The sequence below is a fragment of the Coturnix japonica genome, chromosome 4 (genome assembly GCF_054131305.1).
Source record: "Coturnix japonica strain WE chromosome 4, WE-NBRP24, whole genome shotgun sequence".
Taxonomy (NCBI): Eukaryota; Metazoa; Chordata; class Aves; order Galliformes; family Phasianidae; genus Coturnix; species Coturnix japonica.
Genome location: NC_140666.1, coordinates 74503437 through 74521339, shown reverse-complemented (window position 1 = coordinate 74521339; position 17903 = coordinate 74503437). Strand labels below are relative to the sequence as shown.

General features: G+C 37.2%; 1 protein-coding gene across 4 annotated transcripts in view; it reads left to right on the top strand.

The window, feature by feature from the left end:
• STIM2 (stromal interaction molecule 2) overlaps nucleotides 1-17903 on the top strand; it is a 59333-nt gene that overhangs the window by 29726 nt on the left and 11704 nt on the right. For all 4 annotated transcript variants that reach the window (XM_015862698.3, XM_015862699.3, XM_085545604.1 and 1 more), the window contains exons 2-10: nucleotides 324-454; nucleotides 7844-7958; nucleotides 13713-13824; nucleotides 14481-14596; nucleotides 15060-15237; nucleotides 16132-16309; nucleotides 16831-16998; nucleotides 17182-17282; nucleotides 17575-17813. In XM_015862698.3, the coding sequence (XP_015718184.1) occupies nucleotides 324-454; nucleotides 7844-7958; nucleotides 13713-13824; nucleotides 14481-14596; nucleotides 15060-15237; nucleotides 16132-16309; nucleotides 16831-16998; nucleotides 17182-17282; nucleotides 17575-17813 (1338 nt within the window). The remainder of the gene's footprint in view (nucleotides 1-323; nucleotides 455-7843; nucleotides 7959-13712; nucleotides 13825-14480; nucleotides 14597-15059; nucleotides 15238-16131; nucleotides 16310-16830; nucleotides 16999-17181; nucleotides 17283-17574; nucleotides 17814-17903) is intronic.

The following is a 17903-nucleotide window of genomic DNA, read 5'->3' as shown; positions in this document are numbered from 1 at the left end:
GTTTTCTTTGGTGCTGCAATGATAGATCATGCAGAGTGGCTGACAAAGAAGAAGAGATAATTACAGCGTAGGGGATGGAATTGCAGGAGTCTAACTGTCCCAGCTTCTTCTATGAGGCTGGTTAAAGAGAGGATGTTTTTTTTTTAATTTTTTTTGTAAAAATTTTGCCATCTATCTATAACTTGGAGGATATGTTCAGTCAAGAACATAAAAACATACAAAAATTCACATCCTATGTCTTGCTTAGAATCGTCATATTCTAGAGAGACAACTAATATATATATATTTTTTTTTTTTGTCTGATTTGTTTTTTCTCCTTTTAGATCCCTGCAGTTCTCTCAGCCCACCGTGCTTTACTGAGGAGGACCGGTTCAGTCTGGAAGCTCTTCGCATGATCCATAAACAAATGGATGATGACAAAGATGGTGGAATTGAAGTAGATGAAAGTGATGAGGTAAGAGGCTAGAAAGCCTTCACTTGTGCATACCTTCAAGGTCTGTCCTTTTCTCCCTGTTTTACTTAGCTGCTCTGATATTCCAGAACTATAGTAGTTGTTCCTTTTATAAAGTTCAACCCTTTTTTTACAGCCAAATGTGGAAGGTAAGAAAATACACCATGGGCAGCAGTTAAGCACTGAAAACATTCAGTAACGTTAGGGCTGAACTGCTTATCATGAATGTTCAGGGTATGCACAGTCCAGTGTGTAAACTGAAACTCTGGTGGCTGTGAGATTTTTTTAACAGCTTTCCAGGACTGTATGATTCTCTAGACTTGCACTGCATTTGTTATACATGGGCTTCATCTTTATTTCTAAACGCAAGTTTCTTCCCGTTCCAGAGGAATGTCAAGGTAAATTGAAGCTACTCATAAAAATGTTAAAGTGACTGAAATTTCAGCAGTTCTTGAAGTGATGCTGTTATAATTGGCATGCACAGCTACTGAAATATTGTTGTGCATAAATTAAGATAGAAAGGGCTATATTTCAGCTCTGACACTATTTTTTTTTAAATATTGAATTATTTAGTGAAAAGAAATCCAAATTAGCTGCTTTCTACATTTAGTTTCCTGCAGATCAGTGAGTATTTGCTCAGATGTACTTTCTTCCAAGATAGTAATTTCAGGTTTGCTAATAAGAATTGCATTTTGATTGTAAATTAAACCAGTAATCTGTATGTTCCTTCAGTGCTTGTAACCAGATCTCAATCATCAAAAATTTGATAGTTTTAACAATGTACTTACCTGATTACCTCACTACAGTAGATCTGAATATATACAAAACGTGTCCTACTAGACACTGCTTCAGAAGCAGATGTTTTCTGTAACTGTAAGAGTGGATAATGCTGCTTGTTTTGGTTAAAGATGAGAACAGATAATTAATAAACCACTTTACTGGAAATAAGTGTTGCTTAAATATGGGGATTAACAGCAAGTTCTATTTCCTACTGTTCCATGCTGCATGGTTTTTGTTTACAACAAGACTCCTGGAAGGGCATCATATTCACCACATTTTTTATTTGGCAGGAAAAATACAACAAAGCACATTAAATTCCTGCTGTACTAAAACAGTGTTATGATTACAAGTGTATATTTACACAAAGGAAGGAAGTTCTTGTAAATAAGTTATTTTGAGAGAGGAAAGGTAACAAGAGGTAAAGCAGTTAAAGCACTTTTGCTATTTTAATTTGCTAATTCAGTTGAGAACCCCTAACAGTAACTCCAGGCGTTGCCTTCTAAAGTTTCTCATGTCCCTTTTTTGCTTTAATTTTTCTGTAAATTAACAGTCTCTCATAAAAAACATTCAGTGAGTTTCTCTAGGGAGTAAGGAAACTTGTACTTCTCTAGGAAACATTGTTTTCTCAAAAACTCACTATAACTGGAGGCTTTTTGTAAGCTGAAGAAAGCTCATTTTCTTGTGGTAAATTTGATTTAAACTTTGTTTAACTTTTATGGGATTTACTAGATGACCTCAGTAAATGTTTTATGCATTTGGGTGACTAAATAGGATAGAGGGGACCTTGTTAGTGTAGACTGGTTAGATTTTTTTTCCCCCTTCAGTCTTTATTAGATATGTTAGACTTCTTAGACTACTGAGAGCAGCCCTGCAGAGACGGACTTGGGGGTCTTCATGGATGAGAAGCTGGGTATGAACTGGCAGCGTGTGCTTGCAGCCTGGAAGGCCAACTGTGTTTTGGGCTGCCTTAAAAAAGGGGTGGCAGCAGGGAGAGGGAAGTGATTGTCCCCCTCTGCTTGGTAACTGTGTGGCCCCATCTGCAGTACTGCGTCCAGGCCTGGGGCTTCCAGTACAGGAAGGATGTGGAGTTCTTGGAGCTGGTCCAGAGGAGTGACACTAAGATGATCAGAGGGCTGGAACACCTCTCCTGTGAGGAAAGGTTGAGGGAACTGAGCTTGTTTAGCTTGGAAAAGAGAAGGCTCTGGGGAGACCTCATTGAGGCCTTCCAGTACTTGAAGAGAGCGTTTAAGCAGGAAGGGGGGAATGCCTGTTTATGATGGTGGATAGTGATAGGACAAGGGGAAATGGTTTTAAATATGACAGGGGAGGTTTAGGTTAGGGATTTAGGGGGAAGCTTTTCACACAGAGGGTGGTGGCACACTGGAACAGGTTGCCCAGGGAGTTGTGGATGCCCCATCCCTGGAGGCATTCAAAGCCAGGCTGGATGTGGCTCTGGGCAGCCTGGTCTAGTGGTTGGTGACCCTGCATATGGCAGGAGGGTTGAAACTAGATGGTCATTGTGGTCCTTTTCAACCCCAGCCATTCTATGATTCTATGATACGTAGTATAACCCAAGATTTTTAAAGGTGGAAAAACTAAAGGAAAAAGGAAAGATTACTTGGATAATAGATTATGCTTTACTGTCTAGTTATTAGTTTACCTGAAATAGGATATCCATGTGCAAACCAAATGGTGGTGTAAGGGAGAGTGGGGAAAAAGGAAGGATGGAGAAAGAAGTCTGTATTTATTGTTAGGATAGGTGAATATGAATTTATCAATTCCAGCTCCTGCTAATATTTTACTATTTATGTACAAAAGGTTGCAAGTGTTTACATTGGTTTAAATATGTAGGCTGTTGAAGGGTAACTAAAAGGGAGGACATATTGCTGACAGAGATTTTAGTCATCTGCTGTGGGAGGCTATCTGCTTCGGGAAGCATCTGTTACACCGTGCATGTACTGCCTGTTTTAGAGGTGAGGCTCAAACAGTAAGACAGATGTATATGCTTGTTAATTCTGTAGCATTTTCTTCTGTTTTCAATGAAGCTCCATATGCAGATCATGCATTGAGTAATTTCCTCAAGAGATATCACTGTAGGAAATAGATAAGTTGGTGTTTTCGAAATATTGTTATCTTAAATGTGTGTACAATATCACACAAAAGCTAATGGCATGAATTTACAACTTCTGTGGAATCTTTGGGTAGATGATTTAATATCTTCATATTTTATTTAGAATACACTTGCATAATGAAGAAAAAAGGAAAACCGTCTCCAGTACAGTGATTAAAGCAGAAACTGTTTGCTAGTGATATATTCCTTGTTCTATAGGCTTCCTTTCTTTCAGCTGTTAGGATGGTACATGCATACATCACTGTTTTAGAAGGTTACTAAATTAAAATATTATACATTAATATTATTATATTAGAATCTAAAGAAATAAAATGTAACACAACTACTTCAACATGAAATTTTCCAAATTACTCCAGAGAGAGCTGTTAAGCTGTGAAGATGAGGAGGTATAAGAATTCTGTGGATATCTTTTGTTCTGTAATTCCTTAAGGAAAGGAAAACAAAATAATACAAAACCATGTAATTTACTGGATTAAACTACAGCTCTGTTCATTTCAATAATCTGTTTTGGTCAGGGGGTAACTACCAGACATTTCAGGGAAACTGCAAGCAATTCCATGGTTGGAAATCCTGAAGAACTAAGCATCAAGTAATGTGGTGCTAACACTTTGAATATTGTGGGTATTAGGAGCACTGAAGCATGAGTGTGCCATTAAACTCTGGATGTCTCTAAGTGAGCAGGCCCTTCTGTGTTCTTGAAGAAAGCCAAATGTATACGCTGTATCTCTGTTGTTTTTGATTGTTACATCTTAGAGAGGATGAAGATTTAGCAAAGCTTTTTTTTTTTTTTGGAGGCCAGAGATAAGTACATCTTTATGTAGACTTTTAAAAAGTGTCTGGTAGACAGTTTGGATGGGCATTTGATGAAACATATGGACAGAATTTGCATGCTAAGATGTTTTTGCTTTTAGAGGTAGCAAGGCAGAGAACTACTACATGTAGTTCTGAGCCAGCTCTGAAGAAATCCAACCAAATGTTTTTAAACCTACAGACTTTGTGTAATGAGGTTGGAAGGCTTCATCACCCTTTGTTTAGTATCCTGAGACTTCATTATGCTCCAGGATCCTACCGCAGGTGTTGTCATTTCAGCTGGGAGGAGTTTTGCTATAAGCTGAGCCTCTGTTTCTTGTTTGTGGATGTACACACAGCAAGATACTAAGAAAACTTTGAAGAACGTTTTGTCATCGTTTTTATAATGTCTCTGCACTGGTATATATAATTATGTAAAGTAGTCAGTGCTTCAGAGTCAGACTGTTGGGCAAAGTGCTCTGTTGTAGAGATGTCTACTTAAGCAGCTCAGACTGCAAGTGCTACAAGCTGCTTTGCATCTCCAGGATATCTCTGGAGTTCATTTAATTCTCTGTGCAAAAACATTCTGTGAGGAACATGGGTCTTTCACATGAGTATGCCATATGTCCTCACTAGTGTGACTGACAAAACTCTTCCTCCAAAGCCATTGGCTTACTCTTGAGATTACTCTTAAGTTTTAGTTACCATCTAACTTTATTGCAGGTGTAGTAAGAGGTCTTGTTTAAATTGAATGTTGTCATTCAACTGCGTTTGTCTCGGGTCGATAAATTGGGAACTGCCTTTTCTCTTTGCAGCTACTTGGAGCCCCTCCACTAGCGGTTCCTTTTCAGGGCAGGCAAGTTAGGAACCTGCTTTGCCCCCAGATGTGATGTCTGTCACTGTGCTTTCTGCACAGGGAGTCCCGAGAAATGGCAGCGGGTGCTATTGTGGGTGCTGTTGCATGGGAACTTGTTCAAGGGTGTTTTGAATCAGATCTACCTCATGCTGTGCCTCTGTGGAGGTACTTAAGCTAATATGAGGCTGTCTGCACCTGTTTATGCACATTGCAGCTGGGCAGTCGTGCTACAAGGAAGTGTGACTGTGGAAATTCCAGCTTCTTTTGAAGGGACTGTGACAGTTACAGCAGAATAAGTAAAATTTTTGCCAGGTGCCATGTATCTGGTAGCAGTGGATAATACATAGCCTTTCAGGAAGCTCTATTGCTGTCTAATGGTGGTTGCTTATAGAACTGGCTGTACCTGAAGGTAGGGTATTAGCTTAAAAAACCAAACTTTTAAAAACCTTTTTATGTCTCCTTTGGAGAAAATAAGACTGGGGGGAATTATGTTGTAGAATAGTTGCATTAGGGAGATAGTAACACTGAGATGGTACTAATTGCTCTTAAATTGTGTTAGTTTAAGTCTATTTTAAGTTTCTGAAAATGGAAATCATAAGCTTGAGTCTTACTCCATAAAAAGGAATAAACACAGCAGATGAATGCTTCCTTCTGTAATAATTGCGTGTGGTTAATTTGACTTTACCACTGTTTTGCAGAAGAATGCAATTATTCATTTGCTCCTTGAAATGTGAGGATATTTCGCAACTTCAGTACTCAAACTACACAGCTGTTCGATTTTTTTTTTTTTTAATTTTTTTTTTTTTGTGGTGTTGTGCATGGCTTTAGTTTGTCAGTGCTATTTGCATGTCAAACCTGTACTGGATTTTTTTTTTTTTTTTTTTTTTTTTCTTGTTCAGAAGGACTGAAATTCTATGGTGGTGGTGGTTCTTGCTTCAGGTTTGCGTTTCCTTATGGGTTGGGTGCAATTTGAGTTAACTGTTACAGTACTGAAGGTTTTCTAAAGAGGAATGTGGTGGCTTGCCTGACCTTGTACTCCTGCTAACAGGACTCCACCTTCAGTTTGCTTCAGGGAGAAATTTTCCACTGCACCTTATTACATTCCTGAATTCTGGCCTTTGGGATGATAGATCTTGTAGTAGGAGTATAGTTGTCTCCAAACTTCTGGAACTGAAGCTCCATGTTGGAATTTAGCTGTCTAGCTTTTTTTTTTGTTTTAAATACTTTCTACTACTTTAAGTACTTACATTGACAATTTTTTATTTTTTTTTTTCTCTTGATGTATTTTTATGTAACTCATCTGCTTTCTTAGTTTCAAATTTGTAGTCTTTTTAAGAGGACTTATCTTCTTTTGAGTAATTCCACTGCCTAAGATAATCCTTAGATGTTTTTTTTGCAGAGCTCATTCTTTTAACTTCTCTGTTTAGAGTTATTTTTCTAACCTGTTCTTTGTGTACTTAATGGCCAAGGCAACAGGAGAGAGATTAGCTGCTGTGACGAAGAATAGAAAAATCTGCCCTCCTTTCTTTCCCCCCCCCCCCCCCCCCCCCTTCCATTTTTTCCTCTTACCAGCACTGTTCTGTTTTTAGGGCTTTCTTCAGTTTAGGATGCAACTAATACTGAAGAATTTCTGTATTAGGCCTGCTTTGAAATAGTGGTATTTCAAACAAAAAAAGATGCATGTTCAACAGTGCTGTCTCCTTGTTACACAATGCATTCCTTCTTTTTGAGAAGTGACATTGTCTGGTCTAGATATACATGCAGTAACTTATTGTGACCATCTTCTGTTAGAGGACCCTATTAAGGAAGATGTTAGTGTTATTCTCACTGGATCTGAAGGGGGTTAAGGTGAGACTGAACAGATGAACAGAATTCTATGGAGAAATTCTCAGAAGGGTATAACCTCTCCTGAGGAGTTACTACATGTGGCTTATTAAATGCAAGCTAGGAGCTTGTGTGTAGGTACTTCATTTAAAGCCATTTTAGGTTTTCCTTGAGTATTTAACTGACATTTTCCACTTTCTTTCTCTCCTATCTGAAATTTTTGTGCTTTGAACTTGGATCTGTTTTCTCTATTTGTGAAGAAAATTTGAAATTTGGCTGTTTTCACACAAAAGCTGGTGGAACTGTGTTCGCATCTGAGCCTGTTGAGAATAGATCTGTTAACTCCTGCTCCCTCTGCTGGCCTTGTAGCCCAACAGCATGGTAGTTTGATATATAGGTTTCCTACTAGTCATTGCAAATGAAACAGCTATGTATAATTCTTCAGTACTTGGAATGTACCCAGAATGTACCCACTGAGGCTTCATTAGCAAGAAGAAAATTGTCTCTGGGGTGATTTCTGACTTTCAGTTTGAAGCAGAACAAATTTTTGGTACTTTCTCATAGGACTGTAGTAGTATTAGTGAACTCTTATCCATCAGTTTGCTTTAGCTGCTACAGCAGGATTTGAATATTACTCACTATCCATAAAGGACTGATATGGTGTCAAATATTATATGGTCTTCCACAGCTGAATAAGATTAAATATATTCAGAATGGAGAAGTATGCAGTGTGATTGACATGGTGCATACTCGTAAATGTTGTGAGGCTAAGATAAAGTAGTAATGTTTTCAGTATACTAGCAACTGCAGCTTCAGTTTTTCTAGGGTTTAATAATTGCAAAATCAAATCCTGTAAAAAGTAATAAACTTTTTGAATCTGACATAGTTGATTTGCATGAATTTTGTGATGCTCGCATAAGGAAGAGATGGTAATGATTCTCTTCTGCCTGATTTAGTTTGTTTAGAAGTTAGCATTACTTAGGAATTAAAACTATTTTCCTGTTTTCTTCAGTTTCTAAGGGAAGATATGCAGTATAAGGATGCTTCTAATAAACATAGCCATCTGCATAGAGAAGACAAGCATATCACTATTGAGGATTTGTGGAGACGATGGAAAACATCTGAAGGTAGGTAAAAAAGAATAACTAGAAATCATGGTGCTCATTGAAATAGACATAATTCAACCATTTTCTACTAAGTCACTTAGAGTTGTTAATGGATGATCTTTTCTTAAGCATCTTCAGGAATCTGTAATGGTACCTTGTAGTACAGGGATTAGATATTCATATAAATCCAGTTGAACATGGACTCAGTCCAGCTAGAGTTTACATCCTGCCTTGCTGGATGTATTGTAAATTAGGACAGCTTAAATTAATTAATACAGGGTTGTGATTAATGGACGTACCTGTTGCAGGCATTGAATTACAGATAAACTTGTTTTTAATTTAGTAATTCCTGAAGGTGAGTATCATGGTGTTTTTAAACATTATGCACTTTATAATAAAGTAGAAATTTCAGTGTGCCTCCACTCTATTACCACCTTTGGGCTATGAAACCTAGTTCTTAGTACAAAACATTTTGTAAAGTCTTCTAAAAATTGGAATACAAAACAATGCAATAATGGCCCAGCACGCACCCGTTCATTTTGGATGAATTTTTAGGACAGATATCCCAAATATCAAACAGTAGCTGTTTTCTGTTCATTGCTGAATATGGTCTAGAATATTGTGATTAAAATAAAGCTCTACAGGTTGGGGATATTACAGTTCTTAAAAACAAAATATTTTTTAACCTTTTCAAAATGTACTGTGTTAACGTTGAGTGCTTTGGAGACCTGTGAATTGCTATCAGTTGAACAAGAATAAGTAGGCACAGAATATAAATGAAAAGAGGAACATGCTTTTCATTTGTTCAGCTAACGTTGGCACTTAAATGTGCATTTAGCACTCATTAACTCTTTGCTGTAATAAATAAATAAATGTACTTTAACCAGTTTTTTGCCTCGTCTCTTCAAGTATTCTAAAGGTACTCCTTCACAGTAGACCTTGTGCAAACAAAATTCTACAGCTACATTATTGGAAAAAATAATCTCCCTAGAATCGTTTGACCTATATGTAATTCAAGCTGTAATAATGCTCAGTAAACAGGTACTTTTGGTATAAGTTGTTCCAGGTCTCTTGGATGTAGCGAGCATGTAAGATTCAAATGATGTTGAGGGTACTGTCATTCTCTTTATAATGACTTTGTTCTGCATCTTGTTAAAGATCCTGTTTGACCACTGAAAAAGTCCCCTCTAGAATGAAACTCCAATGTGGTACTAATGGTGTGTAAATGATGCTTTAGGAAAAGTGAGATTTAAGCTAAAGTTGTTTAAGCTTTATGTTGCTAATTGAAATACAGCTGTTGGAGATGCTTTCTTATTTTCTTTATCCTCCTTTAATTTTTCCTCATAAGATGAAAAGTTGTTCAGGTGCTTTAAATTCACTTAAATTTCTGTAATTTAGAGATTCCCAAACTCTTGCTTTTGTGATTACCAACCTTTTCACTTTCACTTTTTTTTTTTTAAAGTTTTTATTTATGTGATCACCTGTTTTAATCTGAGGTAATATTTCACGAGTGTTGTTGCAGCAGCTGGGACTGAACTGCGTGCCACAAAGATGTTATGGTTGCCTTGCACTTTCTAATTCGTTTACTGTCTCAGGTTTTAAATACCAGTGGCTGGAAACACGTGTGCAGGGCTTGGCTAAGGCTGGGTTATGTAAGGCTGCATGCCATCTGGGGCAGGAGGGTACAGTGCTGCAGACAGGCATTCTGCACGAAGGAGAATTAAACTTGTGCTTCTGTTGGAAAGATAGGGTCACCATCTAATAAATTTAAATTAAAAATTGTAAGAACTGGTTGCAGAGTATTTCACATAATGCAGCTGCTGAAGGTCCTGCTACAATAAAAACCTTGGACTCCGTACATATGATTGACATAAACAAAAACCAAAGTGTTTCTATATTGTTTTTGCCTGATTAGTCTGTTCTCAGCTTTCAAAGTATGGCTGTCATTCACTACTTACTGTGAAGTATTGCTGTTGTATGTATTCTGATCTGTGAAAGGTGTTGGAGGCCCATAAGAGTACTGGGACTGATAACTGTAATGTTTTACTTTCCAGCTGCCTCCTTGTAGCACTGTGCTATGTGATAAGTTCAATATGAATAAAAGCATATCTATTGCCTGATCTCCTAATGGACAGTGAATATGGGTTTGCAAGGAACAGCTCCATACAGGGTCATCTTGCTACCTTCACCTTCAAGCATGTTTTCACAGCTGTTTGTTAAAAAGAAACACCAAAATTGGTATCTAGAATAGAACAGCTGAAGTAAATCTAGAGTCTGAGTGCTACACTGGGGTGTAAACACTGTGGCTTTTACACCTGCCTGCCCAAGGCATGTTGCTGACATACTGTCTCTCAAGATAGCTACTTGTAGAAATAGGTATGACATGGAAGGTTACTACGATTACTCTTTAATGCCATATGCATTTAACTTAGAGGAGCAGCAACTAAACGACTCTATCTGCTATCTACTGTATTCTTTCAGGGTGATGAAAATAAGGAAAAGTCACTCCCTCAGCACACTTGGAGCTGTCACATTCTTACTTGCAGTGCTGATGGAGGTGAACTGCAGCTGCCTGCTTTACTTTGAGTACACTCATGTCGTCAGTTCTCCTGTATCGTGTTTCAGCAGGCTGTTGCTGCTTCTGCCGAATGAAGGCCAGCTTACTTCTCACTACTGTATGCTGTTGAGGGATAAGTGTCTATACTGGTTGTAAGGTCTTAGTGGAAACAAGTCAGGCGATACTTCTGACTGGCATATACTCTATAGAAGATAAATATAAAGAAAGCTTGAATGTTTTGGCTGATGTAAATCAGTTTTCCGGGGCTCTACCATGGTGCTTCAGGAAAGGGAAGTTGAGGTTCCATCTTGAAAAGGTAGGGACATGCAGACCTAGTATTAGAATTTCACTTGTGTGGAAATAGATTACAAGCAGGCATACAACAACTTTAGCACCAAAGTAGTTTTCTGTAGCTACTAATCATTTACACAGGAACTCTGAGCCCTGCTACCACCTCTCTAAACATGAATGAGTTTGGTTGCAAGTGTCTTTTCTTGAGGTTAAGCTCGCTGTGTAAAGTTTCTTAATTTCATCGTTCAATCCATTGATTGTTGTTGCTTTACTCTCTCCAAGTTATTACAATCCTCTTTCCCCTGCTGTATGGTTAGAAATGCCACACAGTTCTTCAGATTTGGAAGCAACATGCATGTATGCTGTTTTCCAGCTGCTGATTACTTTCACTCATTAGTTAATTGCACATCATCTTTTACAGCCACACTTGTTTGCCACTGGATCAGTTAATCAGATAATTACTTCTTACTTGCTTCTGAGTAAGTGGATGTACTTGACAGATCCTGTAGGGAATTAGGAGCTTGTTCTGCAGTTGAATTTTTGGCTGTGGATAGCAGAGCTCGAGTGAGGGGGAACATGATCAATTTAGGATCAAGGATCAAGCAAAATAACTTCTCATATGTGAGGAAAAGTTGACAGTGTTTCTACTTAGCTGCTGTCTGGTCTTTGCTTGGATGCAGGAATTTGTCTATAAAAATGGAAAGACTGTCAGGTCTAGGACTTATGCAGACCTGGTGTATGACATTGTATAGTTTTACTTTGCTTTGGATTATATTCTTACTGACATCCAGATCAGCCCCCTCCACCTCTCCTTACCCCCTGGATCTTTGTTGTCTTATTCTTTTTAATCTCTCTTTAATTAAGGGACTGACCCTTGTAACTACTCTAATGTTTCTCTTGTACCTTTGGAAAGCTGTTGACTCCTGGAAAAGGCTTTTCTTGCATCTCTTTTTTATGGGGAGAGAATGATCTCTGACATAATGAAGTGTACTGTTTATTGGAATTAGAAAAAAATAAATTGCAAGTATGTACAGTTTAGTTGCTTGTGTAAGTCACAAGACTTAGGCTTAATTATATTTTCTTTAACATTGATTAAGTAGTGTTATAGTGGAGGTAGCCATTTGTAAAATGGTTTCTGTGGGCATGACAAGTACAATGTGGTTAAATACAAATAAATCATAAAAGCAAAGGTATTTCCTGAATCCAAGGGTTCCTGCCAATCTAGTGATTACAGTGATGTGAACTAAGATAGATCTAGACAAGCATGAAACTTCTAAGCTTTCACAGTGGGATTTACAGTCTTTTTGTCAGACAGCTAATTTGCTGTGAGTTTCTGTAGAACTGAAACAGACAATCTGACTACTATGTTGGTGTTGAAGGTCAAACGAGGAGGTGTTTATTAAAAGGAGAAACGCTTATTCCGTACAGCTTTGTTTTTATCAAACAAATCTAGCATTCTTGTGGACAGATTCGGAACATGAAATCCTAGAATAAGAGTTGACTCCATATTATGAGTCCATATTCCATATTTAAGAATAATTCTTAAAGTTGAGAGAGGTTATTTAGATAGGCACACCTATGTATAACCGTTAATAGCAGTTTTTTGGTCAGAGGGAAACTATATGAGAAGATCACAGCAAGTGTAAGTTCTCATTTTAGTTCAGAACAGATTGACCTTGATGCTTTATGAAGGCTCTTTACTAATGGAGGTATCTGGTACGGTGATGGGAAATGAATAGGAATGTTAACTAACTAGATTGTTTTGGGAACTTTCTTCAATATGTCGTGAAGGAGACATTGTACCTTTTTGTCTCTGCAATAGAGCAGAAATAATTTACTATAAACAACGCGTATATTTCTTCAATAAGAAGTTGAATATTATTGAATTTTTATTAAAAACAAGAAACAATTTCACTTTGATTTTTAACAATGTGATTGCAGAATACTTCCAGGAGAAGTGAAACTTGTAAGTTCTTTCATTTTCTAAACTCTGCGAATTGCTGCTTCCAGAACTGTGCGGTCTGTGCTGTCAGCAGTGAGGTCTCTAGTGTGTCGTAGCTATTTGAGATGACTTTTTTTTAAATTCAAACAGTGCACTTGCTTTGAATCTGTGAATGTAGTACTTGTATGATGCAGTTAAGGACAGTCTTGGATGATCTTGACTAACCTTTTGATATCCTTACGAAGACCTGTGAATCTGATGGTCTCACATTAGAGAAACAGTTAAGAATCTTTGCAGTGTGGAAAGGATCTGTTTGTAAATAGAGTTGAACCATCTTTTATCATAGTTTAGAGTATTATGATAAAATGGAGTCTGAAGATCAACATCTGGAGAACAGGTTTGGTGCAAAGGCAAGGAAATAAATGGGATGAAATAATTGCTTTGTGAATTTGTCAGTGTGAAGCTTGAAGCCATGGCAGCTGGACTAGAAATGTTTTTGGAGGTTAAAAATCTATGGATAGCATTTCTTTATTTACTTAGAGCATTTATAGCTATGACAGGTTGTATAGACACCTGCCATTATATACTCGAGATTTTTTAATTAATTTAAACATTTTTCTTAGCAGGAATACAAGTGCATATAACACAGAAATCTTGGACTTTTAAGGAGTTGATGTGTTTTGTTGTTGTGTATCTTTCAGTATTTTCTTTCACTCTTCCCATCTTAATCGCTTTTGTGCTCCTCTTTTGTGGTTAGTTTGCACAAGCCTCTGTGAAAATGGGAGCAGGTTCCTGGGTGGGATTTTGGTATGTTACCTTAAATTATTGCCATACATTGGTTAATGCGGATGTTAATTTGTCTGCACTTTTTTTTTGGCTAAACTCTCATGCTCATTGTAACTTGATTTTTTTTTCCTACTGTTTGTTTGCAATGTCTTCTTACTGTTTTTTGCTAAAATTAATCAAAACCTTTTTTTTTTCTCAGTTCATAACTGGACTCAAGAGGACACTCTTCAGTGGCTGTCAGAATTTGTTGAACTGCCCCAGTATGAAAAGAATTTTAGGGAGAGCAACGTTAATGGAACAACACTTCCCAGGTGAATATTTCCTGTGATTTAGTTTCAAATGACTTACTGTAGGCTGCTGATTTAGCCACCATGTGGGAACATATATGTGAAACTGGTCTAACTATATATGATCAAATATAAGAAAAGAGAATAGCCGTGGTGTTTCTAAAGGCTGACTGATGTTTTTCTGCTGAAGTAATTCTAGATATATTTTTCTTCCCTGCTATTCTTTTCATCTTAGTTTTATCTCCTTCTATCAAAGCTTTTATCAATGACTACATTATATTTATATTAGCTCAATTTCTTTTGGACAACTTTGAATGTATTGCATGAATGTATATCAGAACTATCTGCAGAAACCATTTTCTTGAGCATAATTGCTACATTTTAGTTTTGTAGATATCAGTGAGTTGTTGTCACAGGCTTATAGATAAGTCATTACTTTTAGCCTTACCAGTGGGATTTGTTTCATGAATATTCCAGAAAGAATAGTGCTATGATTTGATTGTTTTTCCTTGACCACGTGGTTTTTCACAGCAAAACTATGAATGTATTGTATCTCTTAATCTAATTGTGTGATCATAATCTATCTAACTGGAAAATTCTGTACAGTGTGGGTGCATTTTCTTCAATAAGTGGTTTGAATACAGTGTGAAGTATATGATGTGTTGTTTTGTCGTTAACAGGATAGCAGTAAATGAACATGCTTTCATGATTTCTCACCTGAAAATAATTGACCGGAGCCATAGACAGAAACTTCAGCTCAAAGCCTTGGATGTTGTTTTATTTGGACCTCTTACACGTTAGTAATTCTTTTTACCTTACCTTTTTATTGCATAAATTAAACATCAAGGATTTCCAGTGACATTTGATACTATAGGAACAATGGCTTCTTTTTTTACTGTGTATACTGATTGACATGCAGTATAGAACTAAACAATTGATTTAAAAAATTATCAGAATGATGGACTGGGGACACAGCACACTTCCTTAGTCTACTCTAAAACATAATACAGTGAGTAGATTTTATTCGAGAACGATTTCTTATGTGTATGGTAAATGAACAGGAGTTGTTGGAGTTAGCTTAAGTATGGAATGAGTATGAATTCTGTTTAACATCAGGTTTAATCACAGCCTATGCTATGCAGGAAGGAAAAAACAGCACAGCAATGCATATACAAAAAAAACCACAAAACCACCACTAACTCATTATTGTAATTTTTGTACCTATGAAGCAGTTAATGATTGTGTTATTCTCTGTACAGGTCCCCCTCACAACTGGATGAAGGATTTTGTATTAACAGTTTCCATAGTTATTGGTTTTGGAGGCTGCTGGTTTGCATATACACAGAACAGAACCTCAAAAGAACACATCACAAAAATGATGAAGGACTTGGAAAGTCTGCAAACAGCAGAACAAAGTCTTCTTGACTTGCAGGAAAGGTATAAAAACAAACAAAAAAAGTTAATGTTGTCTTTGATTTCCTTTTGAAATGAAGTTTGAATACAGACCACTTAGAAAAAAACCTCTTGCCTTAAGCTTACTTTGGATTTTGTTGATTTTTTTAAAATGGAAACTTACCCCAGTGCTGAATGGGGATTTGGGTAGGTATTGCTCCTGGGTACTTGAGACTGTGATAGAAAGTTAAGATGTGAGTAGAGAATAGAGGTTCCATCTTTATAGAATGATTTAGAAGTAGATATGGTTATTTTCATATAATTAACTTTGGAATCTATACTATGTACATTAAAGAGACAACACAGAAGCATGTTTCATCTATTTTTAGTTCTTAAGATTGAATCACACCGTGACTGATTATATTGCTTGTTTAGTGTTATGAAAGTTGTTAGGTTTTTTTTTTTTTTTGGTATGTTTGTAACTCAGTTTTCTATGGAAACTGATACTTTGATCTTATTACCTTTAATGAAGGCTCAGTGAAAACTTGACATGTTTTGCTTGACGCTATAAACATCTCAATGTGATGCTGCAGATTCATGCAGCTTGTTCAGTTTTTATTGTCACAGAATGGCTGAGGTGGGAAGGGATCCCTGGAGGCTGTTCAGTCCAACTCAGAGCAGCCCAGGACTGCATCAAGGTGGCTTTTGAAGATCTCCAAGGAGGGAGACTCCACAGGCCCTCTGGGCACCTTGTGCCACTGCTTGCTCACCTGCACAGCACAGGCATTCTTCCTAGCGTCCAGATGGAGTCTTCTGTTTCAATTTATATCCATTCAATTTGTATTGTTGTGATGTTGGACACATTTCCATTCTCTGGAGGATGGTAACATCTAACAAACCTGCTGTGTGTTTTCTCATTTTTTCTGTTTGATTGTGAAGGCTTGAAAAAGCACAGGAAGAGAATAGAAATGTAGCTGTGGAAAAGCAAAATCTGGAGCGCAAAATGATGGATGAGATCAATGATGCCAAACGAGAAGCTCATCGCCTAAGGGAGTTGAGGGAGGGAGCTGAATGTGAGCTCAGCAGGCTCAAATATGCAGAGGAGGAGCTGGTGCAGGTATCTCCAAACTGTATTTTAATGCTGACTTAAATGTAGTTCTTGCTTTATTTAGAGCTTTAGGAGTATTTAAAATAGTCTTTCTCTGATGCTAGATTTGAATGGAGAAGTCTAAAAATACTTAAAAGTGTGTCAATTGTCATTATTCAGGGGTGTTTTATTATGTAAGACCTTGCGATATTAGGAACTCATGTAACCAGAGATGTAAGGAAGAGGATTACAAAAGTTTTACTGTCTTGTTTTTGTATGGGAGAACTAATGGCTTTGTCTTGTTCTTCTTAGTAGAAGCAGGTCAGATGTATGTTGTGGGCCAGTGTAGCAGGAGGTATAACATTCAGAGCAGCCCTTGCATAGTTTCAGAAATGTTTGCTATACTTCCTAAGAGGAGTGACACTTGCAAGAGATTTGTAAAACCTGAGTATGTTGCTGTGTGGTAGAAATATGTTTGTATTTTACATTTTTTTCTTCTGTCAGTTCTAATGATGATCTTGATGATGCTTTCATTTCTTTCTGATTGTCAGGTGCGCATGGCTTTAAAAAAGGCTGAGAAGGAATTTGAGCTGAGAAGCAATTGGTCTGTTCCTGAAGCATTGCAGAAGTGGCTTCAGTTAACGCATGAAGTGGAAGTACAATATTACAATATCAAAAGACAGCATGCTGAAATGCAATTAGCAATCGCCAAAGATGAGGTAATGACTTCAATGTTTTGTAAAGACCAATATTTTGCTAAATAAATTTAATGTTAAATACAAATTACTCAGGTAAGTGTGTGGATATCTTTTCTGCTTTGGGCTGGTTTATACTGTTCATCCATTTTGCATATATATTGCTGTATGCATTAAGTATTTAATTTGTGCGTTTCTGCTTTTTAGGCAGAAAAGATAAAAAAGAAGAGAAGCACTGTGTTTGGAACATTACATGTTGCTCACAGCTCTTCACTGGATGAAGTGGACCATAAAATCCTTGAAGCCAAGTAAGACTAATACCAGGATGTGGTTATTTTTTTTTTTAATATATTTTTTATTTTTTTTTTTCTTGGAGGGAAGCAAGTTCTGAGTTCCTGGAACAATTGAATTGGAACTTTTGTTTTTATGGAATTTTTGTTTCTGGAACTTAATGTTTTTGCATTTTTATGTGCATAGATTAAAATACATTGGTGTTGGGAATATTTGGACAGTCTTAATGGACCTTGAGGTATTCTAAAATGACTGCACAGTTGTTGCTTTGTCACTAAAAATGTAATTTTAATGTGTGATTTTCTTCAGGAAAGCACTGTCCGAGTTGACAACCTGCTTGCGGGAGCGTCTTTATCGATGGCAACAGATTGAGAAGATTTGTGGTTTTCAAATAGCGCACAATTCTGGGCTACCCAGCTTGACCTCCTCTCTCTACTCTGATCACAGCTGGGTAGTTATGCCCCGAGTCTCCATTCCTCCTTATCCAATTGCAGGGGGAGTTGATGACTTAGATGAAGATACTCCTCCAATAGTTTCACAGTTTCACGGTAAGTGTTCAGTAAAAAAGAAGGGAAAAAGCATTGGAGGGATAGGATTTTAAAGTCAAGTGAGAGTTCTAAAAATAATAGAGTTGGAAC